Raw genomic sequence first — 11979 nt, 5'->3', positions numbered from 1 at the left:
AAAAAAAAAAAAAAAAGAACAAATCCCAAGAAAACAAAAACCAGACTAGTTCAGTGTTTAACTTACTACTAAAACCTGAACTTGGCTCTATCTGCTAGTCTTCTGTTCTCATCCTGGCTGCATTGTCCAGGAAAACAGATGTTGCTTTCTGCAGGGAAGAAAGATCTGCTTCTTTCAAGAAATTTGTTGCCTATATGTGCACATTCAACCACGTAAAACAAAAGCGACACAACAGAATTGACCGCAAACCAACCAACATCCACAGTGTGCCTTTCCCTAGAAACTGTAAGCTACCTGGACAAATGAGCTGCTGCTAGGAAAAAACATCCATCCCCACAGCAGAGTCATATACTATGATGCACGTGTAGAGACGTTATTTAATAAAGCTGTTTGTCCCAACATGTCTGCATCTAAAGCCAGAACAAACTGCAGCCTGCGATAGTGTCTAGGTGGGAAAGTGAGAGTGTTTTCCCAATGGCAAGCACAGAAGCAGGGCAATAAAAGAGAAAGGGTATCACTGTAGCACTCGGCATTTCCCCTGGCTGTATCTCGGAGCAGCAGGGGACTCTTGCACCCCTGTTTCAGCAGAAGCAGCAAGCTCCATTAGTAAGTACCAGTGAGAAGGAGCAGGAGAAAGGGGGAGAAATGGCAGGAGTGGGGGAGAGATGCTCCACGGGTGGTGAGGATCAAGTGCAGCCCTAGAACTACTCTGAGTTCACATGCTTGGCATGTTTTTTGACTCCTCACTCCTCTCCCAGTATGAGAGAACTACTTTTATACAAAAACAATTACTATGCCACTGTCCTGTTTGGTAGAAATTAATTGCCCTAGCCTGAGTCTTGCCCTCAGTTGCCACTCCTGTTGATCTCAGGACTTCTTTCCAAGCATTGCAGCTTGCATTTCAGTATACAGATTTTGGGTTTGGAACTGTAAAAGTAATTGGCACTAACTCCAAGGGATGCTGGAGTTAGAATGTTTTGCTGTAAAATGTAGATGGGGAGGAGAAGATTTCCCGGCCACCAATGCTCAAAAAAATCCTCTTTTGGTAGAGAGGTGCCTCAAACATCACATCCACTACCAGCTGGCTCTCAAAAACACCAACACCTTAGGAAGGTGCTTTCAACTATAGAACACTTTTCCTTATAGAAATGGGCCTACTCACACAGGTCAGACAGCAGCAGTCTTGACTCATACTTGACCGAAGTTACATCAAAGAGTGGCGGTAACAGGCTTTGGACCTGCAGCGCCTGCCTTGTCCCATGGTGCCCACCACCATGGGAGGGAAGTGAAGTCCGGGTAACCAGCAGGTCTAGAGCCCTGACAGGACCCTTCTGAGGGTTTAACTTGTCTACAGAAAAGGCGGTTAAAATAATCTAAACCCACCAGAATTATTAATCACCTAGAAGATAACCAGTGAAGAAGCATCTGCCTTCACATGCTACCCCTCAAAAGAGAACAAGTTCTTCAGCATTGTTGCCATTTCTCAGGGAGGGCCACAGGTTCAGCTGCAATTACTTTCCTCATCTTGGGGATGAAATTAGATGCATCTAAGGCTCTGCATGTGTGCTGTTGCCTTCTGCTGGGGTCTTGGAGCTGGGAAAAGTTATCAATCTACCCTTCATGCAAAATCCTCAACTTTAGCATTGGCCACACATGGTATTTTATTCACTTTCCATACACCTCTACTTGGATAGAAAACCTTTTGACCAAAAGAACATTAGGGGAGAAGATGGAAAGCCTAGGAGGTGTTACTGCTAAAAGAGAAAAAAAACCAAAACCACCAACCAAAAATCTAGTACTAGTTTCCAGGAAAAAAAACCTAAAAGGTTATTACTATGTCTGGATATGCCTAAATAAAGGCAGAGATGGATTTTTCACCCTAACGAAAGCCTGCTATTGAGCTAAAAAGAGAGATTTTACTATCATCTTTTTTTTTTTTTTTTTTTTTTTTTTTTTAAGGAAGGAAGTGTCCCGTAAATTTAATACAGCTGAAGTTTTATATTTAATTGTTCTCTCTAGCTTTCCAAAATAATTTGCTTTGTGTATCTTAGGACAAAAGATTTCTGTGTATGGCTGAACAGAGGTTAATCATGCATAGCAGGCAGCTGCACAAGGGCTGAGTAACAGACCTCTGGGTGGGGGAAAGAACTTGATGCAGCCTGAATATATCAGTACCTGTGTCTTTTGTGCTTCATTTCCCTTATGCACTTCAGAGCTGAAGTCTCACCAACAACCGGACCGTGGCTCTCTGAGAGGCCCAGCCACGACACCATTAACACAGGTCGTGTGTTGGCCTGGCACAGGAGGGAAAAGAGGCAGCCCTGGCTGGAATGGTTTCTGGACGAGGGCAGTGCCCCCTCGATCACCTCCCTGCCTGGGGAAGGATTTGCCAGCCCAGGGAAACCCACTGGCACCCAGGCTGTGGGCTTGGCTGTCCTCCTGACCCCACGGGGCGGACTAATAGGCTGGGGGAGGGCCAGTGGTTTTTTTACGTGAACACCATTGCTGAAAGAGTGCTGTCAGTCAATACCACATTTTATTTGGCCTCACCAAGCCCCCTGCCAGCACCCTGTAAGTGCCCCACTCCCGCAGCACCCGAGGAAAGCCCTGTGGCACCGGCATGGCCCCTCATCCTCTCCTACCAGCCACTGCCAGGTTATTGCTCATCTTTTGAAAAGGATATTGCACTTCCCGAGTAGGGTGAGATTTCGGACATGTCTTGCAGGTCGCCACACTCGGACTTTATGAGGGACAAGGAGAGGCCCTCAGCGGCGCTGGGGGGGTGGGCCGGCGAGCAGGGGTGGTGGTTCATGTGGTGCGACGACATCTTGGTCCTCAGGCTGGTGGTCTCCCGGGTCAGGTCAAGGGATTCGGGGGAGGCGCGCTCTTTCCCTGGGAAGGAGGCCGATGGGGCGCCCAGGGGACTCTGGAAGGGGTAGGCCATGAGGGGCAGCGGGAAGGGGTGACGGAAGGAGGAGGTGGAGAAGCCAGTGGTGGCCGAGAGCGGGGACTGGTGCAGGGAGGCGTGGTGGCCACCAGCCGGCGGGGCTGAGGCGGATTGGTCAGAGGAGTTTTTGCGGACGACAAGGGGCAGTGCCTCGGTTTGGTCGGTGGCGCCAGGCATGGGGACGCTGCCGAAGGTGTCAAGGGGGTTGGGAATGATGACATCCCCAAAGCACTGCAGGCGCTGGTTGGCCGTGTGAAAGTTGTGGTTCTCCCCATTGACAGCGAACCTTGCCTGGGGGATCTGGAGAGGTGGGAAGACCTGAGGAAGCTGGCGGGAGGGTTTGGATGAGAAAACTTTGACCACTGTGTCCACAACTTGCGACATGGCAGTGTTCAGCTCCTGCTTCAGTGTCTCGGCCAAGTGTTTGCCTTCAGGGTGGAAGGCATTTGGCCCTTGTTCCTTCTCCTTAGGACCTTCTCTTTTCGGCTTATTCTCCGCTACCTCCTGCTCCCGCATGAGGGCCCGCGCCCGGTCAATGAACTGCCCTGGGTCCAGCTCACACATCTCATTGTCCGACCTGCTGACAGAGTCGCCGGCCCTCGCATCCATGGTTTCAGAGCGCATGCTGTCTTCAGACAGGTTGCCATCTTCATCATTTTCGGAGTCAGTGCTGTCGTAGATCTGGTAGAACTTCTCCTGCAGCTGGCGCAGCTGCTTCTGCATGTCCTCCAGCTGCTGCTTCAGCTGTCTGCGCTCCTCTCGCTTCTGCTCTTTCCTCGCTGAAACCAGCTGCTGGAAACTCTGCTGCTGCTGTTGTGGCAGCTTTTGCTTGCGTTTGTTTTCTCTGTAACTTTCTCGAGGACTGACGGACTGCGGAGCTATTTCTCTTTCATTTTCATTGCCCCTTAATGCCACGCTGGGGGAATGGCTCATACCCCGAATTATATTCTCAACCCGGGCGCGTTTAGCTCTCAGGTGCTCGTCGCATAACCGATCCACATCAAACTGGCTCATAGTTGGCCTGCCAAAAGGGGAAAGACACTCTTGGGGGCTGTCTCTTGAAGAGTTGCTGCATACATCCTCCTGATGTACTTCTGAGCCTGTACTAGAGAGACCGCTGGCTTGGAAACTGGGCTCGGTGCCACCATTTTTGTTCATGTTATTTTTCAACAGCTGGGAAATTATGGTTGCTCCTGGAAAAGGCATCATGGCATCTTCATATGAGTTCGCCCTCTTCAGCAGCTTGCGGAGTACATTTGACTTTTCCCCATCTGCATGCTGCACCACTGAATACTCGACATCCTGCTCTGAACCTTGGGGATTCATGGCACTAAAAAACGTTGCTCTTGCCTTTGCAAAAAATGCAGATGCTGTCCCTACCGTCCTTTTCACTCCAATGTCAACTCTTCTTCTCTTGGTTTGCCTGCTTAAGAGGGCTGTGCTGTCATGGTCAGGCATCACTGGACTGTTATTGTGCCATCTTCAAAAGCTTGTCAGCTGGGCTCAGCTCAAGAATCCTGGGACCCTGGCCAACAGAACAAAAGGACTGATGAATCATTTTCTTTAAATTTCTCCAAATTTCCTGACCTCAATCCTGAATAAAATGCAAAATGCATAGGCTCTGGGATTTATGGCACATTACAATTATTGCAATTTATTATGCACTCTGCTTGAAATGAAACATTTTTAAATATTTCTGCTCCACTGGTTTAAGATGGATTAAGATTTAAAAAAGCAAAAACTGCTTAAGCACCAGTAATATGATTCTCTTGCACAAATGCCTAAAATGATACTGTTTATCTTCAGAAGAAAGAGTAGATTAGAAGAACACAGCCTCTGACAACCAATTGATTAAATTTAGGGCATTGAGATACATGTTACAAAAGAAGATGAAAGTATTCCTTATTTAAGATTTATTGTTAAAGCAAGAAATTGCATAAAATTTGGATTAAAAAATTCAATTGCAATGTAAAAAACGCAATTGTAGTTTTTATTTTTAAAGAGAGATAAAACTAATATATTGTTTTAACATTCAAAGGTTAAAACAACAACTTTCACATATTTGTAGGTAAGGTGGTATATGTGTATGTGAAAGGCAAAGAAATCATAGACGCATTCAGGCTTACACTGGGGGGAAAACATCTCTTAAATCATTAGGGAAACATTTATTCAGCAAAACCAAAATGCAATAAAATATGATATGGTCAGGATTATAATATTTATGGAGATGTGATAAAGGCCAAAATGTAGTTTCTTTACACAGCCTTGTATGTACCAGTGACTAGCCATGACAGTGTTTTGAATTCCCCATACATTCCTTCCCTTTTTGCAACTCTCCAAGCAAGCTCCGCTACCAAAGGCTGAAGATTCTTTATTTCATACACTAAAATACACGATGTTAAATTTTTTGCATAGCAGAAACAAGGCATGTTCAGTGTCACATCTCTCTGCTTTAGAAAAATCTCCAAGAACAATATCTGCAATGCCCAGTGAAGCCCTTCTTACATGTAGCATTTTGAATACACAGAATCTTATTTCCTGTGACATGCAGAAAAGATGAGAAAAAATATGGGAAGATGAAAGAAATAACATCAATCAGCTGCGTGAGAAAGGAAGATACCTTCTCTTTATATGAACTCTCATTGTTTCCCAGGAACACAGCATAAAAAGATAACACACTTCCTTGCATTTTGTAAAAGGCTCTTGACATAATTTGTGACTTATTAACTAGTGATGCTAAACTCACATCGCACATAAAGCATTAGACACTTTTTCCTGTTTCTTAAAATTTAACAGTGACGAAAATTAAAATATTTTTCATGCAACGCTTATCTAATATTAAACTTTACATTTGCTTAACAGAGCACAATCTTCACAATAACAGGGTATATTGCCAAAGGCAGCATGCAGACTTTTTGGAATTGCTCCCATCTCTTTCGGTTCACCTGTAAAAACATCTACGTGCTCCCTAGGACTGCATCTGTGGCTAGTTTTAAAGAATGACTATCCATGCAAATAGGCATAATTTCAGCATGAAATAATCTGTAAAATCAAGACAGTAGTCAATGCTTAGCTTGCAACCAGGAAAAAAAAAAAGCTTTTAATACTTAGAAACATTATGTTTATTCTGCAGCCTTTGCCCATGTATTCTGGGTGTACTAAAAGAATTTTCAGAGATTTGGTGTCAGAGACAGTTATGCAAGGGACATGATGTTTGTTTACATTACTTGGTTCCTTGCATACAGGGAAGCAAAAAAATGATAAAAAATATATTAAAAACCAAAAATGTAATGAATTCAAACGGAGAATCCAGAGCCTTACACTGTTAACGGGTCACTGTCTTCGGGGATCTTTCCTTATCAAGAAGTACATTAAGCAAGTTAAGTATGGCTACCTCACGATAATAATAAAATAACAAGGACTTCTGTTGCAGGGGCCCAATTCTGCCACCTGCACACCAGGGAGCATCCCACCCTGCAAGCAACACCCCTGGAGTCCAGGGGCCCAAAAATCCTGTTACGTGCGAGGGGTAGGGTCAGGCCCTGCTTGGTAGCATGTGCTGTAGAAGACTGCCTCCTGCTTTCTCTCAACTGATGCAAATGCAGTTTTTCAAGGGGCAGAATTGGGCTCTTACAATTAGAACTTTATCTAAAAAAAATAAAATAAAATGTGGAGTTGGGATTTCAGGAGGGTTGTTTTTGTAAAGAACTGGCCAAGTCCTCGGAGGGTGGAGAGGGACGACCATCACCAGGGTTTTTATGTAGGCGACACTGGCACACAATAAACCAGGGTCAAGGTTGACCTTTCAGTCTAATGGTGTTCATTTGAAAGCGATCTAAACTAATTGAAAGATAACCAAAAGACCTACTGCTTACTGCACATAAGATATTCTAAAGCCATCCACCATAAAGATACTACTTGCCAGTACGAGAAAAAAAAAAAAAAAAAAAAGAAACAAAACCCACCAATACCGAAAACCTTCATGCTTTTCCGTCCTTTTCTGTAGTCAAGCTATGCTTGATTGAGAGCCAGCAATACATTCCCAGAATCACACCAGAACCTCATGACAGGTTTCAAGTTTTGCATGTTTCCCGAAAATTCGAGGTGCCTGACCACTGTTTCCCTCTCTCTTGCCCAATCCCAACCAAGGACACACATGGGGAGGGCTTCTGTACCCTTGAGTCAGCAGCTCAGGAAACAGGCTGTCCTGAGCCAGGTTGGAAGGTCATTGCCATGCATCCTTCCTCCCCAGTGTCCATTTCCCTCTCCCCAAGACCCTGTTCCAACCGCTGCTCACCAGCCCGTTCCTGCCACCGCAAACATGTGGCAGGAGGTGCTCCGGAGCAATGTCCTCTCCTTCCCTCAGTGGAAGCTGAAAGCATCAGAGTTATCGTACACTTAACCTGGGTATTAAGCAACATCTCCCATTTGCCCTGGTGTTATCCTGAGCCTAGAGACTGCCAGCTTTAGGGCTTACGTGCCTTTCAGCTTAAATATGAGAAGTAGTTCTACTTTAGCCCAATGAAACAGAATGGGTATTGAATGGTCAGTTAATTTTTCAGTCTCGGAGGAGCAAAACCAATTCACACTCAAGGGAAGTGGAATGGCATGTACAGCGGGATGCAAAATCCCAGCCACGACAGGCAGACTTCAAGACTGATTAGATTAGAACTGAATAAATAAGGAACTCTTGGGAAGGGGGGAAAATAATTAGGAAGTGTGTGTCCTTTATGTAGTACCAGCACTTTGGCTGCACATTGTCTCAAAACTATATTTCATACATCTAATGTCTGTGTACAGCTATTCAGAAAAATATATTAGAAAGATAGCTTAGGTTATCAAGATCTATGTAGAAATATTCAGAAGCACCGCTTCTTTCTGAGTTACACAGCTTTAAATTTGTGAAGGTTAAATTTGGTTTATACATCACTTTTGATGCTCCTTGCATGCCAATTGTAGTTTATGTTAAATTTACCAGCCACATTTCAAGCCTCAACTCGCATGGTGTGGCTTTCTCAGAATCTGAACATTTTCCGTGCCCATGTAATTAAAAATCATACCGAGGGCCTCAGCACTTTCTAGCCCATCCATAAACGTAGCAATAGTATTTCATTTACAAATTTACTTTCAAATCTTTTGTTTAAGGAGATATGATTACAATGTAGCTATGAATAACCTCTTAACAGCACAGCAGCTACAGACATGGGTTTATTTCATATCCATTTGATATGCATTGACATTTTAAATGGAAACAGATTAATTTCTAGGTCTCCAAGAGTTACTGTTACCAAACCCTTGGCTAGAACAGTCCTTAGAAAGGAGTATGATGTCAGGTATTTAACTGCACTCACTACAAATAAATCAATTTCTGTAATCAATTTTGTTAAATCATCTTGATCTACAAAGACGATGATCATTTTCTCCTAGATTAATTCATACACCTATGAGATGCAAAGGAGATGTAAATTCAAATTCACCCTTGTCAGCCACTTTGAAGATCCCTAGCCTAACCTAAACAGTCATTAAATACACAGCAACAAAGTGCTAAACTTGACGGATATGCATGGACAAATTCAAGGAGATAATCAGTTTCTAGAGCTGAAACTGTGCCTGTCTTTTCATAAGCTGACTACTCTGTTTGGTCCAGCATCTGCCTGCTTCGTGTCAGCCCATTATGCCAATACCACACAAAAAATTCAACATGCTTCTGCTAATAGAAATATTTAGATCTTTCACTCTAACGCGCTGCACGGGGTATGGCTTTGCCAGAATCAGCCAAGAAGCACAGGATGAAAATTATTCCAGTCAACAGCATTTCATGCACAAAACCACAGCTAAAATTTGAAGAACAGATGACATCTATTCACCATAGATCTGTTCAACGCTAAAATCACGTCAGCCACTAATGAGAAAGTATTACCTTTTTGTACAGCTCAGACACAAGTTTTCTTGGGGAAAGGGCTATCTAACTCCCTTAGCTGAGATGTCTAATCAAAGAATATGAAACAAGGCAGAAACGAGGACCAACTATTTGTGCAGTAGTAGCTACTTTATTAGGATTTCTCCACAAGAAAAGGAAGCAGCAAAAATTAGAGACTGATTTACTTCAAAATTATGCTGCCTGCTCTTTAGCCCTAAAGGAGAAAGCAAACCTTGTCTTATGAACTTGGTGATACCCAGGGCCCAATCCAACAAAGTATTCAGCAATTCCTGTGAATTCAAAACATCCGCAATTCCCATCAACTACAGAGCTCACTAACAGGAGGGATTCGGTATCTCATTAGTTCAGGCCTTTATTTTGGGGAGATGCAGGGCCCTCCATCACGCAGCCGTGCTCGGCACTGCTTGACAAAACAGATTTTTTGAATGAGAAAAAGAAATCAAGCTCCTCAAACTAGAAAACTGAAAACATTTTCCTCCTCTCAAGACAGTTTGGTCCTTGTTATTTCACTGATCGTGAAGAAAGTAACTCCCATGGCCTCTGTGTAGAGATAATACCGAAACATTCTCAAGATTCCTACTACAAATTCAGCCCAAGTTTTTCAAGATATTATTTTTTCCATGCTGCACGTTAAATCACGGATCTTGAGTTACTTAATTTAGCAGTTAGGCTGCACTTGGAGTCAGAATAAATCACAATTTAGAGACTACAAATTGCAGTATTTACAATTCTGCCCTGAACCAAATTAAACTTTTCAATTTCAAAATGTGTCCATTCTTATAAATACCTTAATTTATCAACTGAACATAAAAGAGATGAATTACATAAACTGAGAGGCCTCAGAGTTCAACTGGCAGGGAAGTTAACAGTATATACCGACAGTGCCATTCAGTGAATGCAAGATACTTTACAAAAATAGGGAGTTGTTCGTGAAAAGTATATACATTGTATGTTTTATCACAGTTTAACTCCTGAAATGTTGATACTCTGTCTACCCTTGAGTATTAATAACCATTTCACAGTATGTGATATTGCTGCTAAAGGTAAGCTCTGGACAAAAAGCAGATAAAATAAATGCAAAATGAGCTGCAGCGGTCGTAAACTTTATGTGATTGATGGCAACTCACGGAAAAACTGCGAGAAGAAGACATAAAGGATATGTGCCACATGCAAATCTATGGGCAAGGAAACTGCCTCCGTATAATTCATCCTGCATACTGCCAAACCTCTACAGGCGATGGAAGTGACAAATAATCTGAGCTTTTACACCTCACGGTGACACAGACGTGTTTTTGTACCCTGTGTTCAACAACACAGGACCTTCTGCCACCAAGAAATGGCCCCGGATGCGTGGATGCCTTCCACGTGCTCCCCACCCGTCCCCAGACCCGGATGAGGGGTTTGGGGTGACACTGGCCACGCAGCCAGAAACGCCATGGGGTTTGCTGAGCACTCGGGACCTGTGGGAAACTAGCGGGTTTCCAAAGCTCGTGCTGGCAACTTTTACCCGACATTCAAGGGCACCTCTAGTCTGCAGCCGTGTCTGCCAGCCCTGACTGACATCCCCTACTTTGTCAAAGGCATTAAGTTAATACCTCCCCGTACCTGCCCTTCCGCGGACGGGGCACAAACACACGAACGCGACGGTGGCCCCTCCGAGAGCTCCATCCCACCTCGGCCGCGCCTCCCGCGCCTGCCCGCGGACACTGATCCCCGACCCGCTTCCCGGGGCTGACCCCGTCACCCCAGCCCTCTCCGGCACAGGGAGGAGGTGGCGGCCGGGACACCCCGCGTCCCGCTCCGCAGCCGCCCCGCTCGGCGCGCACCTGCCCCGCCGCCCCTGCGGGCAGCGCCGCGCACCTGCCCGCGCCCCCCGCACACCTGCCCCGGCCCCGCGGCCCTGCCCTGCCCCGCCAGACGCCGCGCAGCCACCGCGGGGGGTACGCGCAACTTTCTCCCTCTCTGCAAAGAGACGAGGGGCCTCGGGGCGGCCCCGCTCCGCCCCCGCGGAGCGCCCGGTGCCGGGGAGTCGTGCCCCGGACGCCCGTCGGGCCGCCCGCTCCTGCCGGGCCCCGCGTTCTCAGCGCCCCCCCAGCGCAGCCCTGCGTGCCCCCTCCGCGCAGGCCCCACGCCCCCCAGCACCGCTCCCTCCTGCGCTTTAACTCCGTGCAAACACATGGCAAAGTGCGCCGGGTCACTCAGCCGCTAAACAGAAAATCGAAAAAGCCAAGAAAGATCTCCATCAACGGCTAAGAAAGAATTAAATCCCCCCCGGAGGAAAAAAAGCAACAAACAACAACCAAACAAACAGAAAGTACCAATAATCCTAATCTTTTCCCAGATCAAGGCTCTTATCCCGCGACTTGCATTTGATCTCTTCTCATGTGCTCGCTACCTACCACTCAAATCCCATTTTCTATACATTTCCACGATTCGCAGCTCGTCCCACTCTTGGAAATGAAAAAGTAATTGCAAGGCTAAGAAGAGTAAGGAAAAAAAGTCCCTGTCCTTCCCGGCTTGGGTTAAAAAGGAGAAGTAGTGACATGCAAATGACAGGCAAATTGGAAGAGACAAAAAGCAAGGCAGCTATAATAAACAGGACAAAGAGGAGGCTCGGAGGAGCGGAGCAGGAGTTTAAAGCGGGGATGGGGAACTTCGGCGGGGACGGGGGGAGGAGGAAGCTCGGAACAACAAAAAGAAGCCAAATACTCGCTGCGTTTTCCGTCCCCGCAGAACTACCCTCCAACCCACGGAATAAAATAAAGAGCGGTCCACAAAAGGTGGCAGCGAGAGAGCGAAGGAGAAGCGGGGAGGATCACCTAACAACGAGCAGGTCACTTACTCTTCAGCCCTGGGCAGGCTACGGTGAGCGCTCCATCGGGCTCCTTACCGCTCACAAATCCTTACCGCTTTATCTACCGGGGAATTAAAACTACTCAGCTAATAAAGTCACTGCAATTTTGCCCCCTGGAAAAAGAAGCACAGGTTTGATAACGGTGATCAGTATTTTGCTGGGGATTTCATCACCCCCACACCCTCCCCCCCTCCCCCAGACCATTTAGAGCAGCCCAAGCAAGTGCGAATTAACCAA

General features: G+C 45.8%; 1 protein-coding gene across 5 annotated transcripts in view; it reads right to left on the bottom strand.

Annotated features, from left to right (window-relative positions):
• PROX1 (prospero homeobox 1) overlaps positions 1-11915 on the bottom strand; it is a 50345-nt gene extending 38430 nt beyond the window's left edge. For 2 of the 5 annotated variants that reach the window (XM_027890744.1, XM_027890745.1), the window contains exons 1-2: positions 11731-11914; positions 2684-4472 (exon numbers count right to left, since the gene is read on the bottom strand). In XM_027890744.1, coding sequence (XP_027746545.1) covers positions 2684-4405 — 1722 coding nt within the window. In that variant the 5' untranslated portion in view covers positions 4406-4472; positions 11731-11914. Of the gene's footprint in view, positions 1-2683; positions 4473-10493; positions 10646-11730 lie in introns of those variants that run through there. The other 3 variants (XM_027890741.1, XM_027890746.1, XM_027890743.1) reach the window with 3 other exon arrangements.
• Positions 11916-11979: the final 64 nt, after the last annotated feature.

This window comes from Empidonax traillii, unplaced genomic scaffold, assembly GCF_003031625.1.
Source record: "Empidonax traillii isolate 1590-97213 ecotype Southwest subspecies unplaced genomic scaffold, ASM303162v1 scaffold296:size1881848, whole genome shotgun sequence".
In the NCBI taxonomy this organism is placed as follows: Eukaryota; Metazoa; Chordata; class Aves; order Passeriformes; family Tyrannidae; genus Empidonax; species Empidonax traillii.
Note: the sequence above shows the minus strand (reverse complement) of the source record. Positions and strands in the feature narration are given on the sequence as shown.